Here is a 14,022-nt window from a genome sequence, read left to right on the forward strand (position 1 = left end):
TAATCAAAACAACGCGGAAGTGCTGTGAAGGGTCTAATCTTGCCACAATCACTAGGGAAATGGCGATTGATGTTATGAACTGAATTGGTCACAAAGACAGTAATACAACAGCATCACGGTCACGGTTATTATGACGCTTCTGCACCTTATTAGGACGAACTTGGGAATCTGTTGTGGTGACGCCAGCGATCCCACACAAGAGGTCGGCGACGCAACATGCTCAGACAACCACAACAGTGTCTTCAGAATCTATGAAGGTGGGATCGTGTCTTCTTGGAGGAGTGAAGTCCGGAAGCACAGCCATCATGGCGCCATACAGCCACAAGCCTGCTACGTCTATAGGTGAGTCCACCCGAGCCAAGTCTATAGGTTGCGGCATAGTTACTACTGTTGCGCCAGCGCCGAGCTTTCGTACACGCAAGCTGTGGGAACGGATGGGAAGCGGAGACGGCGGATGCAGTGGCCTCGCTGCAGTTCAACTTCCATGCAGGTACTGAACGTTCGTGGAGCCTACAAATTGAATACTGCATGCACTAAGTACAACTGTCTCGGGTATAGCATGGTATGTCGATGGATTTGCGGCAAACCGGACAAGCAGATGCTTCTCATCACCCGCCGCCCCCGGAAGCTGCGAAGGCTGTGGGACGTATCTGCTTTCTCAGCACAAGTGCGCCTTGTTCGTGTCCGGCGCACAAGCTACATAATGTCCTTTGAAATAAAACCGTGTGCATAAAGTCATGCAGTTCCAAGGCCGGAAATGTCGCAGAAACAAGGTTTCTATGCCGCACACCGTAGCATGCTTTAGGCCGCTGCGGCGGTGTGCCACACGATCCAATCGACGCCGAATCCGAACGGCCGTGCCAAACGAGCAGATCGGCAGGGAGGATTTGAAGCGAGCGAATGCCAAGCTATCGGAATAGACGTCAGCGGCCTGCTGATGGCAACACCTCGCGTGCTCCTACTCACTCTGCGATACAGTCGTGTGCACATCACCGCTGCTTGAGCTTGCTCTAACGTAAGCGCCCCAAGTAGATGTAGCTTGGACGCGGTTGTTAGTCCATGAAAATGTGGTTCAGATGATGCATGCACTCAGAGCCACATGCACTAGTGAATTCCCCGCGTTTTTTATGGAGTCAAGGCCCGCCTGACTGCCTTTTCCGATTGACTAGCGCAAGCGATTCCGCGTCGTCCGCTCGGCGAGAGCAAGGAAGAGGGACGAACTGCTCTTTCTACCACGACCAACTGCGTGTCCATTACTGCAAACTGACGCTCGACCGACAGTTCGAGAAGGAGCTGAGGAGAGCCCGCAACGTGAACGTGTGAGGCCGGAGAATCACAAGAGACCCGTGCTTCGCTGGCGGCCGCAGTCACCGACTTCCACTCCACGGGCCAAATCTGCGTACATCCTTCACCGTCGCTGGGCAAGAGCGAGAGGCCAAGGGAAGCCGGTGCTCAAGGAGATCACCTCAACGTCCATCGTTGTTGCTCTCTAAGACGTTCCACCGCATTTGCACAGCCGGAGGTGATTGGACAGTCCGTGCACATTCCAGACATTGGCACTACTCACTTATGAGCCAAAACAGCTGCACGGCTGTCGACACTCGATAGCACCGCCCCCCCAATCGTCACCGCACCGGAGAACACTCAGCCCACAGCTACGATGAAGCCTCGAATAGCGAGCAGCCTGCTCGCCGTCACCGCAGCCTTCGCTCTCCTCCCAACAGCGCTTGCCGCGAAGAATAACACCTCAACCGAGCAATGGATTACATATCAGGACAACAGTGGCGAGACATTGTACCTACTGGATGACCGGAAGCCGGCACTGTACACACAGAACTTTGGGGATTGCTTGGGCAACAGCTTGATCGATGTCACCCGGTTCGATGCCGCATACTATAGAGACAACATGACAGTGCTGTTCCATTTGGCAGGCAGCTCACAGCTGATGAACGAGAGCCTGATGATGTACATTGGGGTCTACGCATACGGCGAGAGCAGATTCGATCTGACGTTCAACCCGTGCTTTGCGAACATCCACAGGTATGTATGCATGCGCTTGGCGTGGCTGGACTCTGCAGAGTACTAACCGCGCGGCAGTCTATGTCCACTCAACCGAAGTGTACCCATCCAAGCCAACGGCATCATCCCCATTTCGGAGTCTGACGTGGCTAACATCCCTGCCATCGCTCTTTCCATCCCGGACTTCGAGGGTGAAGCTATTTTGCGCATCTTCGCCAACAGTACCGAAAGCGAAATCGGCTGCTATTCCGCTGTTGTAACAAACGGCAATTCTTTCAGCCAGCCAGCGTCTGTAGGGTCCGTGCTCGGCATCTTCACCTTCGTTGCTCTGGTTGCGTCGACTGCCACAGCAGTATACGGAGAGGCGGTCACGACAATGCGGCTACACTATGCACACTCACTTTCAGTCGGCGTGGTTTTTGCTGTATTTCAACACATCTTCTACACTGGAGCGCTCTCGATGAACTGGCCTTCTGTGTTGGTAGCATGGTGGAGCAACTTCGCGTGGGCAGGCGGCATGATCTACAGCCAGAGTATGCAGAACAGCATCAACCACCTGATAGGAAACAACGTCGGCAATACATCCCAGGTCGGCGCCGCTGCGGCAGGCTCGAACCAAGACTCGCTTGGCGGTGGCTACGACATCACGCAAATCTACAAGCGCGCGGTCAGCTCCGGAATCAAGCAAGTGAGTTCGCACCCGCTGATGCGTGATCTTACATACGAAATCTATGGCCGCCCGCACGGTATGGTCAAACGGGACGTCATGCAACGCAACGTCGAGCGCACGGTATACCGCCGAGACCTTGCCAACTCCAGCACCGGTTATAGATGGTACGGGCACCCCGTCGGCAATGGTTTACCGCTACCAGGCAACTACTCCGGATTCGCAGGTACCCTGGCCGAGGAAGGCATCCGCGCCAGCAACGCCTTCATGACCGGCTTTCTCTGGTTTTTGATCTTACTTGCTCTCCTCGTCGGCTCACTGATGGCGTTCAAGCTGATACTCGAAGGCCTTGCACGCATCAACAAGCTCCGGGAAGGCCGTTTCAACTATTTCCGCAAGCATTGGCTAGGCTACAGCGCTGCGTTGGCACTCCGGACCTGCTACCTGGCGTTCTTCATGATCATGTTCTTGTCCATCTTCCAATTCACGTACCAGTCCTCGGGCGGCGTCAAGGCGATCGCAGCGATCGTTTTCGCTGTTTTCCTGATCGGTATACCTGGCACTGCGATTTACGCCTGCGTTTACAAGAGCAGAGTGGACGGCCATGGTGGTAGTGCTCAAAGTGCTCCAAGCGAGCGCAAGAATCTGCTCACAAAGGTGCCATGGTTGGGCCGTAAGAAGGCTACCCGCGCTGAGGATTACACTGAAGAGGGCGAAGAGATGCATCAACCCGGCACGAAGGAGAAGTCGAGGCCTTTCTGGAAGCGGACGTCCACCCACGGCAGCAGCATCGATCAAGAAGGCCATTTGCACAGCATCCACGACAATGAGGATTACACAGCCAAATTCGGCTGGCTTGCAGCTCGCTTCCGGCGCACACGGTGGTGGTTTTTCACCGTATGGCTGTTCTACGAGCTCGTACGCGCCATCTTTTACGCCGGCGCTTCTGGGTACCCGCTTGCTCAGGTCTTCGGTCTGCTCATTATCGAAGTGGCGGCTTTCTGCTTCATCGTCTGGGCCAGGCCATTCGAGGGCCAGAGGCTCAATGTGCTTGTTGTGTACTGCCTCGGCTTCAGCAAAGTGATCTCCGTGGCGCTTTCTGCTGCGTTCGACGTGCAGTTCAACCTGGAGCGCATTACCACTACCGTCATTGGTATTGCGATCATCATTGTTCAGGGCATTCTGACGATCATCACCTTGATCGCAATCGTTGTCGGCGCTATCAGCAGCTACATGTCTGTCTCCCGCAACCACGAGGACTTCCGGCCCCGCAAATGGGCAGGCCTCCGAGAACGCTACTTTGACCACCTCGACAAGGCAGTGAATGATCTGCCGCCTGAGCCCAAGCCCGAACCGGTCAAAGCTGAGGCTGAAGATTTCAAGGAGCCCAACTTCGAGATGAAGAGTGTGCGTCGTCTGGCCAAGATTGAAGACGAGGATGAGGAGTTCGCCACGGAAATGCGCTCCTATGACCCAGCTGCATCATACATGAGTATAGACGACTCGACACCGACCCCGCAGCGGCCTCAGAGCACTCACAGCATGTTCAGGAGCGGTACCGCCACGCCCACCGGCGTCAACCCGGGTCGAACCGCGAGCTTGTACAGCGTCAGCCAAACTAACCTGCCTTTTGGTGCTCGCCCGCACCGGCCAAGCTGGAGTGTGGTCAACCTGGATGATAGCGACCGGTCAATGCTGCCAGTTGATATGAGCCAGAGCCTTGCGGACGACGAGCCCACCGCACCTCCATCTGCGGCCAAAGGCGCCTACCTGAGAGCGCCAACGCGCAGTTCCACCCTGCCGAACCCGAAAATTCGCCCGCAGACCAGTGGAGATGAGCTGCGCGTTGGCGGAGACGTGAGCACACGCGATACGATCGGGCGGGTGCCGGCACCTACGATGCGGCCCAGAGCTGGTACGCACGGCTCCGTGCGCAATAGTCGGAGCGATATGCTCGCTGTGATTGAGAACCCTGAGTCTGGTGAGAGCTCAGATTCGAGCAAAGGCTCGGAGTGGCTTGGCACGGACGTGGCGTACAAGCAGGTTGGTACGCCGAAGCGTCATAGTAGGTCGGCGCTTAGTCCGGCTGTCGAGCAGGATGAATCCGTTGCGGGACCGTCGCAGTTTCGATGAATGAAGATTTGAGAGTTGGTGGCATGGCATTGATGCATGGCGTAGTTAGGATCGGGGCCTTCATATTCTCCCAAGGCATGGCGTGCGGGCAGCATCGGGGTCAAGGGCGCTCCTTGAGCGCAACGAGTATGCGATCACGAGGTCAAGATGTTATGATGATCAAATGGCGTATAGCCGAGCCATCCATCACAGCGGAGTCGGCGTGATAGCGATATAACATCATGAAGTCACAATCCGCAGGTCAATGCCCGTCACACCTTTCCTAGAGATCCAGTCACAGTACTTCCGCCTTCCGTAGCGGTCATCGTAAGCTTGTCGATCTTCGTCCGCAGCTCTGCTCGATGGCGCAGTAGACGAGCCTTCGCAAGCTCCATCTGCTCTATCCGCTCTGCCGTGGAAGCAGTAACAATCTTCTTAACCTCCTTGAGACGAGTAAGTCGAGACATCTACTAACGGGGATCAACATTGTTCGTACCTGACCGTGTTCCTGTCGTGTCTTCAGTCCGGCGCCATACCATGCTCCGGTGGCGGTGATTGCGGCGACGCAGCCGGTCAGTATGTAGGTCCGAACTTTGCTAGATGAGGGACTGGCCATGTTATGTTGTGTATCATTAGTCCAACACTGTGTCCTCTGGTCTAAGAGGAACTATAAATGAGCTCGAGGATGTCGAAGAGTCGTGAGTGTTCGGACTTTGCCGTTCGGCGCGCGCGCGCGTCTTTCGCTTGTCGCGTCTCCCCCTCATGGCCGTGAAGTGTGGCAGAAGGGCAACAGTGTCTGTAGCAGTGCCAATAACCATTCTTGTGGCAGAGCATCTACCAGGATCCCGAGATAGTCGCAACGCAGCAACATAACTACCTTCACATCATGGCGCTCAAGCGTAAGCGATCTTCACCCACCTTCTCCTCGCCCTCAGTCAACTCCGACTACACAACCACCAACTCGCCAGAGCCCATATCGTTACTCTACCAACAACAGAAGCCGACAGTGCCATACTACGGAAAGACAACATGGTCATGGCCAACCTACGATGACGGACAAGCCGGCCAACATCTAGGCTCTCGAACACGGAAACGACATCGAGACGATCGACCGGAGGAAGGGGATGTGTACGGTCTGTCAAACCCATTGATCAAGACGCTATTCGTGGCACCCGCTGATAGCATTTCCTTGCAGCATCCACCCTGAAACGGTTATTTGACGCACAGAAACGCCACCCTGATGCCAGTCCCATGCCGTCAAGCCAGAGCTTGCCGACTCCTAGTGCAGGGCATGGGACCCCACAAAGAAGCACACTACATTCTTTTTGGAAGCTCCCAAGCGAGCCTTCACGACGAGATCTAGACGCAATGGACGTGGACGACGGAGCGCAACGCCTGGTGCTCGAATCTTTGCGTTGCGAGGATTGTGACAGGCGGTTGATGGATGATGAAGGCGGACTTATTGTAGAAAGCATGATTGAGCAAGAGACGGCTTGTGTGTGTTGTCGAAGACGAGTGTGCGATACGTGCTCTGTCTCGGGCGATCGGCGGATATGCTTGGGTTGTGCAAGTACAAGATGAGCACTTCGGTTCTGCACAATGCACATTCACCGTCTGGTATCAGCCACGGTGCTCTAGGATCGAGGTCTCACCGCGAGCCGAAGTCGGTAGGCCAGCACAGTCAAAGTCTCATCGCGAGCCGAGAACGAGAAGCCTGGGTAGGGTGGCAAAGCTGCTCAAGCGCTGGCCTTTTGCACTAACCACTTGCTTCGCATCGTCTGAGTCCATTACTCGGAAGTCAAGATATTGCGCTCCATAGACTGGCAGACAATGCTCGGCTACTATTGGAAGGCTTATGTACTGTGCGGGTGCTCCCGCTCGATGAATCTTCACTATGGCCGAGTGGTGTAGTGGTTATCACGTTTCGTTTACATCTCAATGCGAACATGCTCCGAAAAGGTCGCCGGTTCGATGTGAGTAGCACATACCGAGATAACGACAAGGTCGAATGTAACTAATACATTCATTAGCCCGGCCTTGGTCATCATGCTTTTTGCCCGGAGATAGTGATCCAAGTACAATCAGAATCGGCCACCCCCTCCAAACAACTACACGTAGGCACGAGAAAATCAGCAGCACGTGTTGGATACTTTGAATATACGAGACGGAAGATCATGTGTACAGTGCAGAACGCACCGAGGAAGCTCATGCGCGGGCACTTTTTACAGCTACGAGCTTGCCGGCAAAGCCTTGCCAGCTTCCTGCCACTTTGTCCACATATTAGCAAAAGACTGCACCACGCTTTCTGGTAGCGGACCACCCTCGCAAGCGCGAAGGTTTTGCTCCATCTGCTCGATGCTCGAGCCTCCAAGGATGACACCGTCTTCCTTGCCAAGCGCAGAGTGGTGCATGAGCCACCTCAACGTGGCTTCCTTCACGCTAAGGCCTTCCGCCTCGCTCGCTTTCGTTAAATCATCATGCAGTGCTAGTGACACGTCGTTGACGAACATGCTCGAGAAATGCTTCATTTGATCGAACCTTCCGCCTGCCGCTGGCGTGCGGAGCTGCTCAGCAGATTTTGCGAAGAAGCCGCCTGCTAACGGACTCCAGGCGTAGTATGCCATGTTGAACTTGTGCACCGTGGGGATTAGGCTCTGCTCAGCCGCCCTGGCTAGTGGATTATAGATGCCTTAATGATATTTAGTCATTGTGCGTATATGGAGAAATCGTTGAGTACCTTGGTAGACGCTTGGTGCGATCCACGAATTCCGAGTACAGATGGCATGAATGTCCTCCACTTCCTGCACATTGAAGCCACTGATGGCGAATCTATCAATCTTGCCATCACGGTGAAGCTGGGAAATGGCCCGACATGACTCTTCCAAAGGTGTCTTCCTATCTGGGCCATGGAAGTAGTACAGTTCGATTTTGTCTTGCTTCAGCGCTTTGAGCGATGCATTACAGTTATCGATCACATTCTGGTAACTGAGCGTGTCTGGACCGTAGCCCGGTGCTTTTGTGGCGATCATGAACTGCGTTTTAGCCTCTGCAATGCCGCCCAGATCTTCTTCGCTCTTGCCTTTGTTGTACACACGCGCAGTATCGAGCTCACGGACTCCGTGCTGCTTCAGCATGTTGAGGAACGGCCGGAGCTGGTTCGCGCCATTCATCGATGCTGAACCGGACGACGCCGAAGAGCCCATCAAGCCAACAATGATCTTGACCATGGCCGATGAAGTGAAAGGCTGACCCGTGTTCGAGATGATGTGAGGGAGATGAAAGACGGAGGAGAGGCAGCTCTTTCCTACCTTGATATACTTCCGCAGATGGCGCTCTGTTAACCAGCTCCCGCTACAGGTAGACCATCAGCAACGCACTACATGGTCAACCGCTGCCAAGATGGTTCATTGACTTGCAAGTGGACCGCGGCGTGCTTGAGCGCATCACTGAAGGTTTGACGGAGAGCGCCACTGGACGCAGAGCGGCCGCTATGGCCGCTTGCTGACGAGAAACGAGGAGACGAAGCGTCAGTGCCTTAGTGCCTGATCTTGGCCTACGGAGCAGCTGCTGCCTGTGTCACATGCCGGCAGCGTCATTGGTAGCAAGAGGTCACCCTTGTCATCAACTCCGCACCACAGCCTCACTTGTGCTCCCGGCAACATGCACTGCCAGCAGAACTTGGCGTGATCCGTCTGGACTGTTCACACGACTACAATACATCACCACGTCCGATAATCTCGTGCTAACCATCGTTGACCGCCGCAGTAGTAGCTGTTCGTAACGCCACTGCATCCTCTCAACTTCCCGCCATGGACGAGCAGACATTCCAAAGTCAGCTCCATGAGCTCAAGGCAAGGATTGATGATCTGACGATGAAGCACTTTGCAACGTCGCCACGCTCATCACGACATTCTGGTGAGCGCGATTTCACTAGGCAGGTTCGAGATGTTAAGAACCATCTGCACCGCCTCGACACTTCTACGAGAGCAGCTTTGACCAATCCAGAGGCTGGCAAAGAAGCCGTTATGACATCGCTATTCAGAAGCAGCATTCCAGAGGTACAGCAGAGCTCTTGGCTACCACATAATGATCGCATGTCGCTCCCATCAGGTCCGCTGTTCTGGCAACTCTTCTCAAGCCTGCGAAGTGATGTGCAGAGTATAGACATGCGCGTCTCGAACCTGGAGCAAACTGTGTCTGATCTCGAAGACAAGGTCGACCGCTGGAACCCCGACCGGTTCACGCCCGCAAGTAGTGTAGCAAGGGCGGCGGAGAATGCTATCCATCACACGCGTTGTTCCTCGGACTACACTCCAGGATCTAACACCGCAGCCTTTCCAACCGACACATGGAGATGTGCAGGGGAGGAGGGCGATGGCGTAGCTTCTTCAGGGTTGGAGCCTGTTCACGCCGCAATGCCAACCACACCCATACACGGAAGCGACGTCAAGCTACGCAGTAAAGACCGAATGATCGAAGAACTTACGCGCACTCAGCTTGACGCAGTTCAAGCGTCTGTTCATATGTTACGCACATATAACACAGTGATGAACAGGGATATGACGCTGCTAGATGGTGACAACGCAAAGGTGGTGCGTAAGATTGTGAAGCTGCACTCACAGCTGTTTGATGTCGGGGGCCACGAAGCATGGGAGGAGAGCGCGATGCCGCCGTCCTTACCAGATGTCTCGCAAAACGCGTGGACGCTTGAGCTGCCTTGTTCTCCATCTCGCACACCTGGTCTCTCAACCAAGACAACTTGTAATCCTTCGTTGCACCCTTCGGATGGACAACCAGCCTGGTCGCAGCAGATGTTCCAGCAATTACTGCCCGTTCAAGACGCTCTTTCCCGCATTGAGGAACAGCTCGCTAAAGGGAACAATAACAGTGATATGGTGGAACAACTTCAGCATCGTCTCGTGACCGGCGCTTACTTGGGTAAGACGCCGTCTGCGCATGCAGAGGGCGTCGAACGTGCCTTTCGAGACCAACAAGATGAGACCCGATCCTTACAGCAGAAGCATGACGAGCTTCTTAGAGGCTACAAAGAGAAGAGCTCCGCTCTCTACGCGAGTAAAGTGCGGGCCGAGGAGCTGGAGCGGACGCTGCGTGATGTTGACGCCGGCAGAGAGCGATTTGATCAGACCGTCAGCGATTTGCAGCGGTTCTGCGAGCAAAAGGATGTACTTCTGCAGAATCAAGGCCACGTGATTGCCCGAGGTAAGCGCACCCATAATGCATGCAGTCGCGAGGGTTTAAGACATGGCTGACCCTGCGACCCTTATTGATCTAGGCGCTCAGCTCTTAGAGGAGAAGGACGACATGCTCACGTCGTTGAACCGCACGTCAGAGGCGTTGCAGGCTGACCTCCACGACCAAAGGCGGCAAACTTTGCGTTTAGCTGGGTTGCTCGATCACCGCAATGCTTTGCTGGCCGAAGCTTCCCAGCGTGCGGCGAAGGAGGGTAAACAAGGTCCGTCTGCGCAGCGGCAAGGTGGTGGTTCGAATGGGCCGCATGAAGACTTCCCAAAGCGTTCGCCGCCACATGCAGAGTCACCCGCTCAACAACTGAGTAAAGGTCGAGTGATGGTTCAGAGTGGAGATGGGCAGCTGGTTGAACGAGACATTCCCGCGCAGAACGTTCAAGCGCAGCAAGTCAAAGACGCTTATTCATCGCTTTACACCAAGGAGTCTCGCGCACAGCAGCCTAGTGCTTCACGCGAGGTTTTCGAGCTGCTGCAATCGGGGAGTAGACATGGTGCCGCTAACGCCTCACCATACCTTGTCGCACCTGCGGATCAGCGTGGGACGGCGTTTGCTTGGTCGCCTGCCCCAACACAAGGTCACCGGAGGCTAGTGAGCGAGCAACGCAGGGCGTCAGCCTTGGCACGTGATGCTGACACAACACCGGTGTTTGGGCAACCCAGTCCAATAGGCATAGCGGCTCAGCGTGACTCATCCGTCGAGCGCAGACACGCATGCGAACGACGTGCTGGCGAAGCCGCCGCCAAAGACAGGCGGCAGAGAATGTTCGCCTCAACTGCATCCAGGAATGTAGATGTTCCCGACCGGCCGACTTCATCTGTACCTGCGCCACCATACAGAGCGCGTTCTATGGCTCAAATGAGGGAGGGTTCTCGCAATGATGGGGAGATGAGGCGCGACATATTCCGACATCAGTCCGTGCACGATCTCAATAAGCGGCGTGAGCTACAAGCGTACGCGGAGACCGACGTAGAGAGCGGTGGCGAGCTAGGCGGCGATGTGTAGATCTTAATTCGTATGCCTCGAACGAGCGGATCGCTGTCTTCTGTGAAGCTTCTGCTGCTCGGCGGCCCTCTGCTTACGGAGGCTTTGCTACGTGGTGCGTATCGCATGCGGTCATGAGGCCAGAGACCCCTGCACAATCTACTGTCCGGCACGGCTCCTGATGCCCGATGCCTCGGGTCTTAGGTCCGTGCCACCCATTACGTCCGACGTGCATATTGGATGAAGTATTATAGTAAGCTCTGCGAGCTCCACACCGCCAAGTCATCTTCATCCTCTCACCCGGGCATGTTACCATGTCCGAACGAGATATACGCTCGCCCATGAGTGCGCGCTCACGAGACTACGATGATGACTATGATCGCCGTCCTTCAACGCGCTCGCGTCCGGACCCAGACAGTCCGCGAGACCTAGGTAGAGCTCCGAAGCCCAGGAGACGGGACAACTACGATGCGAGCGATGAGGATGATGTGCCACCCTTGCGCTCACCTACCAGTCTCGACACCGGTAGTAGGCGACCTCGACGCCACCGAGGCTCCAACGACTCATCTATCCCACCGCCCCCCATCGGCAAGGAGAGGTCGCACAACGATTATGATGATGGGGTGCAGCCAATGCGCAGGCCGGTCGAGAACGGCCACCGTGACGGCCCACCGCCTTCGCGTGACCGCAGAAGACATGGTGGCAGTAAAAACCTAGATGACATGGACGCACCGCCGCCCTCTCGCGACCGCAGAAGACACGGCCGGGATTCCGAAGACCTGGGCGCGCCGCGCCGGAGAGATCCTCCACCGCGAGACTACCCTCCCGACGAGCCCCGACCACGTCGCTCTCACCGCCCGTATGATGACGAAGAGACCGATTACGATGCGAAGCCTCGCCGTCGCAGTACTCGGGACCACGATAAAGATCGGTATGACGACCGTGGCTACCGCAGTGAGGCGCCCAAGCGAGGCTCTCGCGACGACCGTGATCGTGGGTATAGGACAGATGGGCGGGAGTCATCGAGGCGAGACCGTGAGCGGCGACGTGAGAAGGAGAGAGCGCGTGATCGGGATGATGACTATGATCGCCGTGATCGTGACAGGCGCCGCTCGAGCGGGAGACGGTCTTCGGGCCAGAAGAGGGATAAGGACAAGGATAAGGATAAGGATCTTGATCTTGGTAAAATGCTCGAGACGGGAAAGAAGCACTGGAGTAAGGTCGAGCCGATTGCGAAGCCTATGTTGGGTGCTTTGGCGTCGAAGTACCTTGACACGTGAGCACTATCTGCAACAGTAACACCCAGAGACAGTCAACGCCCAAGTGTGGCAGGCATGGATGGATCTCAGCACATTAGGGAGTCGGCATCAGCGGGTCATGGAAGTATGGTGGTACTCTTCTTCACCATTGTATTGATAGCGTGCTAGCGTGCATAGTCAACAATTACCAACGACCGGCGGTCTTGTCATAATGTAACAGTCAATCTGTTCTCAGATCAGAGAAGTCTCTAGCCGAAAGATAAGTCAATCACCACCTGCCCGGCCTTCTGCAGCTTCAACCTCGCCATCGCTACATCCTGCGCTGAGGGTGCCATGCCAGATGTACTCCCCGGCAGCGGGCTGCGCATGTGAACCGCACGCAGCACGTTCTTGAGCTCAATTGCGGCTACGAGGGTACTATTAGCCAGGTCTACCAACAGTTCCTGCAGACATCAGATCGCTCGGTGTCACTTCAACTTCATCAATATCATTGGGTGCCGACGACACGGCGGGATTGTCAGTCCGCCATCCTGCTACCGTGCTGTACGTCTGATTCGCTGGAATAGTACTGCCGGCCGCGGTCGCGGCGCTTGACCGGGAATTGGTTCAGAAATGTTATGGCTAGCGTTGAACTCGTCTGCTGCACTAGTAAACTGCATCTCGTCGCCCCACCGTGTATCGAGCGGCTCGGCATCAGGAATATCGGAATCTATCTGTACGACATCGTCTGACATGTCAAGATTACTCTGGGCAGACGGTTGCCTCCCTGTCACGCCTCGCTTCGGACCAAAGCTGCAGTTCGAAGGGTAGTGCAGCGTCTCACTACGCTGCCCATTCTCGAGAACATTCGCCATTGACTTCTTCTGGCGCAGCGGCTTCGGGTGATTCACTGCCTGCTTTCTATAGGCACCTCTAGCTTTCGCTCGATCCTCGTCGTACGGGATTAAGCCATAATGAGCTTGCAGTCGCCATACAGTACGTACACCAGCCTTGAAGACGATACCTTGAGACTCACAGTGCTCAGCTATCTGCTCAGCAGGTTTGCCTTCAGCCGTCAACTGCATAAGGATCTGTTTCGTCCGCTCGGACCTTTCACGCCATCTAGCAGAATGGCTTTTGCCCGGTCTCGGTGCAGAGCGACCTTTCATTTTATTTTCAGCACGCTGGCGGAAGCCCCATTCTATCCGTCGCCGAGAGATGGTTTTGTCGCTGAGGACAATGCCTCGAGCGAGCAAGGCATCGGAGATCTGTTTGCAGGACTCGCCTGCCAGAGTACGAGCCTCGATCTCCTCTCGGTATCGAGCTGTCTTATCGGCATGTTGTACTGGTTGTTCACTGGCTAGCACTGAGTCAAGTGGACGGCTTGCCATAGTGAATGCGTAGTATCAGCGGTGGATTGTCGCTCAGGGTTTGATTGATGAGACCAAGAGCTTCCCAGAGCGTGGGTTAGTTCTATCGGCACACCTTCCACTGCTTTGATCGGCTGGCGTGTCGAGTAACTGAGCCGAGCTCCACCACCCCAGGTTAAGCCCCAGTACCCCGTCTCGGACAACACCTTCACCTTTACAGTGCATCACAGACCAACGCAATCGCAGGAAGCGCGATCCTAGCTGCACGATGGCGGGATGTCGAATCAGGCAAGTCCAAGTACATATATCTGCAGCTTCCACATACCTCTTATCCTCCCTCTCACATATCCCCATCCTTTTCCTTCAC

At 55.3% G+C, this 14,022-nt stretch overlaps 7 protein-coding genes across 7 annotated transcripts; 3 read left to right on the forward strand and 4 right to left on the reverse strand.

Moving 5' to 3' along the window:
- Window positions 1–20: 20 nt before the first annotated feature.
- On the reverse strand, window positions 21–750 carry BAUCODRAFT_35782 (uncharacterized protein). The gene has a single exon (XM_007679852.1). The coding sequence runs from the start codon at window positions 377–379 to the stop codon at window positions 221–223; it is 159 nt and encodes a 52-aa protein (XP_007678042.1). The 5' UTR covers window positions 380–750; the 3' UTR covers window positions 21–220.
- A 1,054-nt stretch (window positions 751–1,804) lies between these two features.
- Window positions 1,805–4,348, forward strand: BAUCODRAFT_50270 (uncharacterized protein; the record flags this gene model as incomplete). The annotated part of the gene is made up of 3 exons (XM_007679942.1): window positions 1,805–2,061; window positions 2,098–2,707; window positions 2,804–4,348. Coding segments are annotated over 3 exons (2,412 nt in total), but the record flags the coding sequence as incomplete, so codon positions are not given.
- Window positions 4,349–4,944: 596 nt separating this feature from the next.
- On the reverse strand, window positions 4,945–5,549 carry BAUCODRAFT_551842 (uncharacterized protein). Its single transcript, XM_007680179.1, has 2 exons — window positions 5,295–5,549; window positions 4,945–5,232 (listed from the first exon to the last, which is right to left on the reverse strand). Exons 1-2 carry the CDS (start codon window positions 5,412–5,414, stop codon window positions 5,071–5,073), a joined length of 282 nt encoding a protein of 93 aa, XP_007678369.1. The 5' UTR covers window positions 5,415–5,549; the 3' UTR covers window positions 4,945–5,070.
- Window positions 5,550–5,873: 324 nt separating this feature from the next.
- Window positions 5,874–6,373, forward strand: BAUCODRAFT_44270 (uncharacterized protein; the record flags this gene model as incomplete). Its single annotated transcript, XM_007679928.1, has 2 exons — window positions 5,874–5,931; window positions 5,994–6,373. Coding segments are annotated over 2 exons (438 nt in total), but the record flags the coding sequence as incomplete, so codon positions are not given.
- A 562-nt stretch (window positions 6,374–6,935) lies between these two features.
- Window positions 6,936–8,153, reverse strand: BAUCODRAFT_35790 (uncharacterized protein). The gene is made up of 2 exons (XM_007679853.1): window positions 7,536–8,153; window positions 6,936–7,487 (listed from the first exon to the last, which is right to left on the reverse strand). Exons 1-2 carry the CDS (start codon window positions 8,023–8,025, stop codon window positions 7,027–7,029), a joined length of 951 nt encoding a protein of 316 aa, XP_007678043.1. The 5' UTR covers window positions 8,026–8,153; the 3' UTR covers window positions 6,936–7,026.
- A 454-nt stretch (window positions 8,154–8,607) lies between these two features.
- Window positions 8,608–12,327, forward strand: BAUCODRAFT_25722 (uncharacterized protein; the record flags this gene model as incomplete). Its single annotated transcript, XM_007679767.1, has 4 exons — window positions 8,608–10,018; window positions 10,092–11,062; window positions 11,117–11,162; window positions 11,330–12,327. The coding sequence occupies 4 exons, from the start codon at window positions 8,608–8,610 to the stop codon at window positions 12,325–12,327; spliced, it is 3,426 nt and encodes a 1,141-aa protein (XP_007677957.1).
- A 212-nt stretch (window positions 12,328–12,539) lies between these two features.
- On the reverse strand, window positions 12,540–13,863 carry BAUCODRAFT_551835 (uncharacterized protein). The gene has a single exon (XM_007680180.1). It carries the CDS (start codon window positions 13,674–13,676, stop codon window positions 12,840–12,842), a length of 837 nt encoding a protein of 278 aa, XP_007678370.1. The 5' UTR covers window positions 13,677–13,863; the 3' UTR covers window positions 12,540–12,839.
- Between the last annotated feature and the right edge of the window lie 159 nt (window positions 13,864–14,022).

Source organism: Baudoinia panamericana, assembly GCF_000338955.1.
Source record: "Baudoinia panamericana UAMH 10762 unplaced genomic scaffold BAUCOscaffold_9, whole genome shotgun sequence".
In the NCBI taxonomy this organism is placed as follows: domain Eukaryota; kingdom Fungi; phylum Ascomycota; class Dothideomycetes; order Mycosphaerellales; family Teratosphaeriaceae; genus Baudoinia; species Baudoinia panamericana.

Excerpts from the sequence above, each read along its gene's own strand:
- BAUCODRAFT_35782 (XM_007679852.1), bottom strand. The coding sequence starts at position 379 with ATGCCGCAACCTATAGACTTGGCTCGGGTGGACTCACCTATAGACGTA.
- BAUCODRAFT_551842 (XM_007680179.1), bottom strand. The coding sequence starts at position 5,414 with ATGGCCAGTCCCTCATCTAGCAAAGTTCGGACCTACATACTGACCGGC. Across the intron at positions 5,233-5,294 it reads CACGACAGGAACACGGTCAG|AAGATTGTTACTGCTTCCAC; the intron begins GTACGAACAATG and ends AAGGAGGTTAAG.
- BAUCODRAFT_35790 (XM_007679853.1), bottom strand. The coding sequence starts at position 8,025 with ATGGTCAAGATCATTGTTGGCTTGATGGGCTCTTCGGCGTCGTCCGGT. Across the intron at positions 7,488-7,535 it reads CGCACCAAGCGTCTACCAAG|GCATCTATAATCCACTAGCC; the intron begins GTACTCAACGAT and ends AATATCATTAAG.
- BAUCODRAFT_551835 (XM_007680180.1), bottom strand. The coding sequence starts at position 13,676 with ATGGCAAGCCGTCCACTTGACTCAGTGCTAGCCAGTGAACAACCAGTA.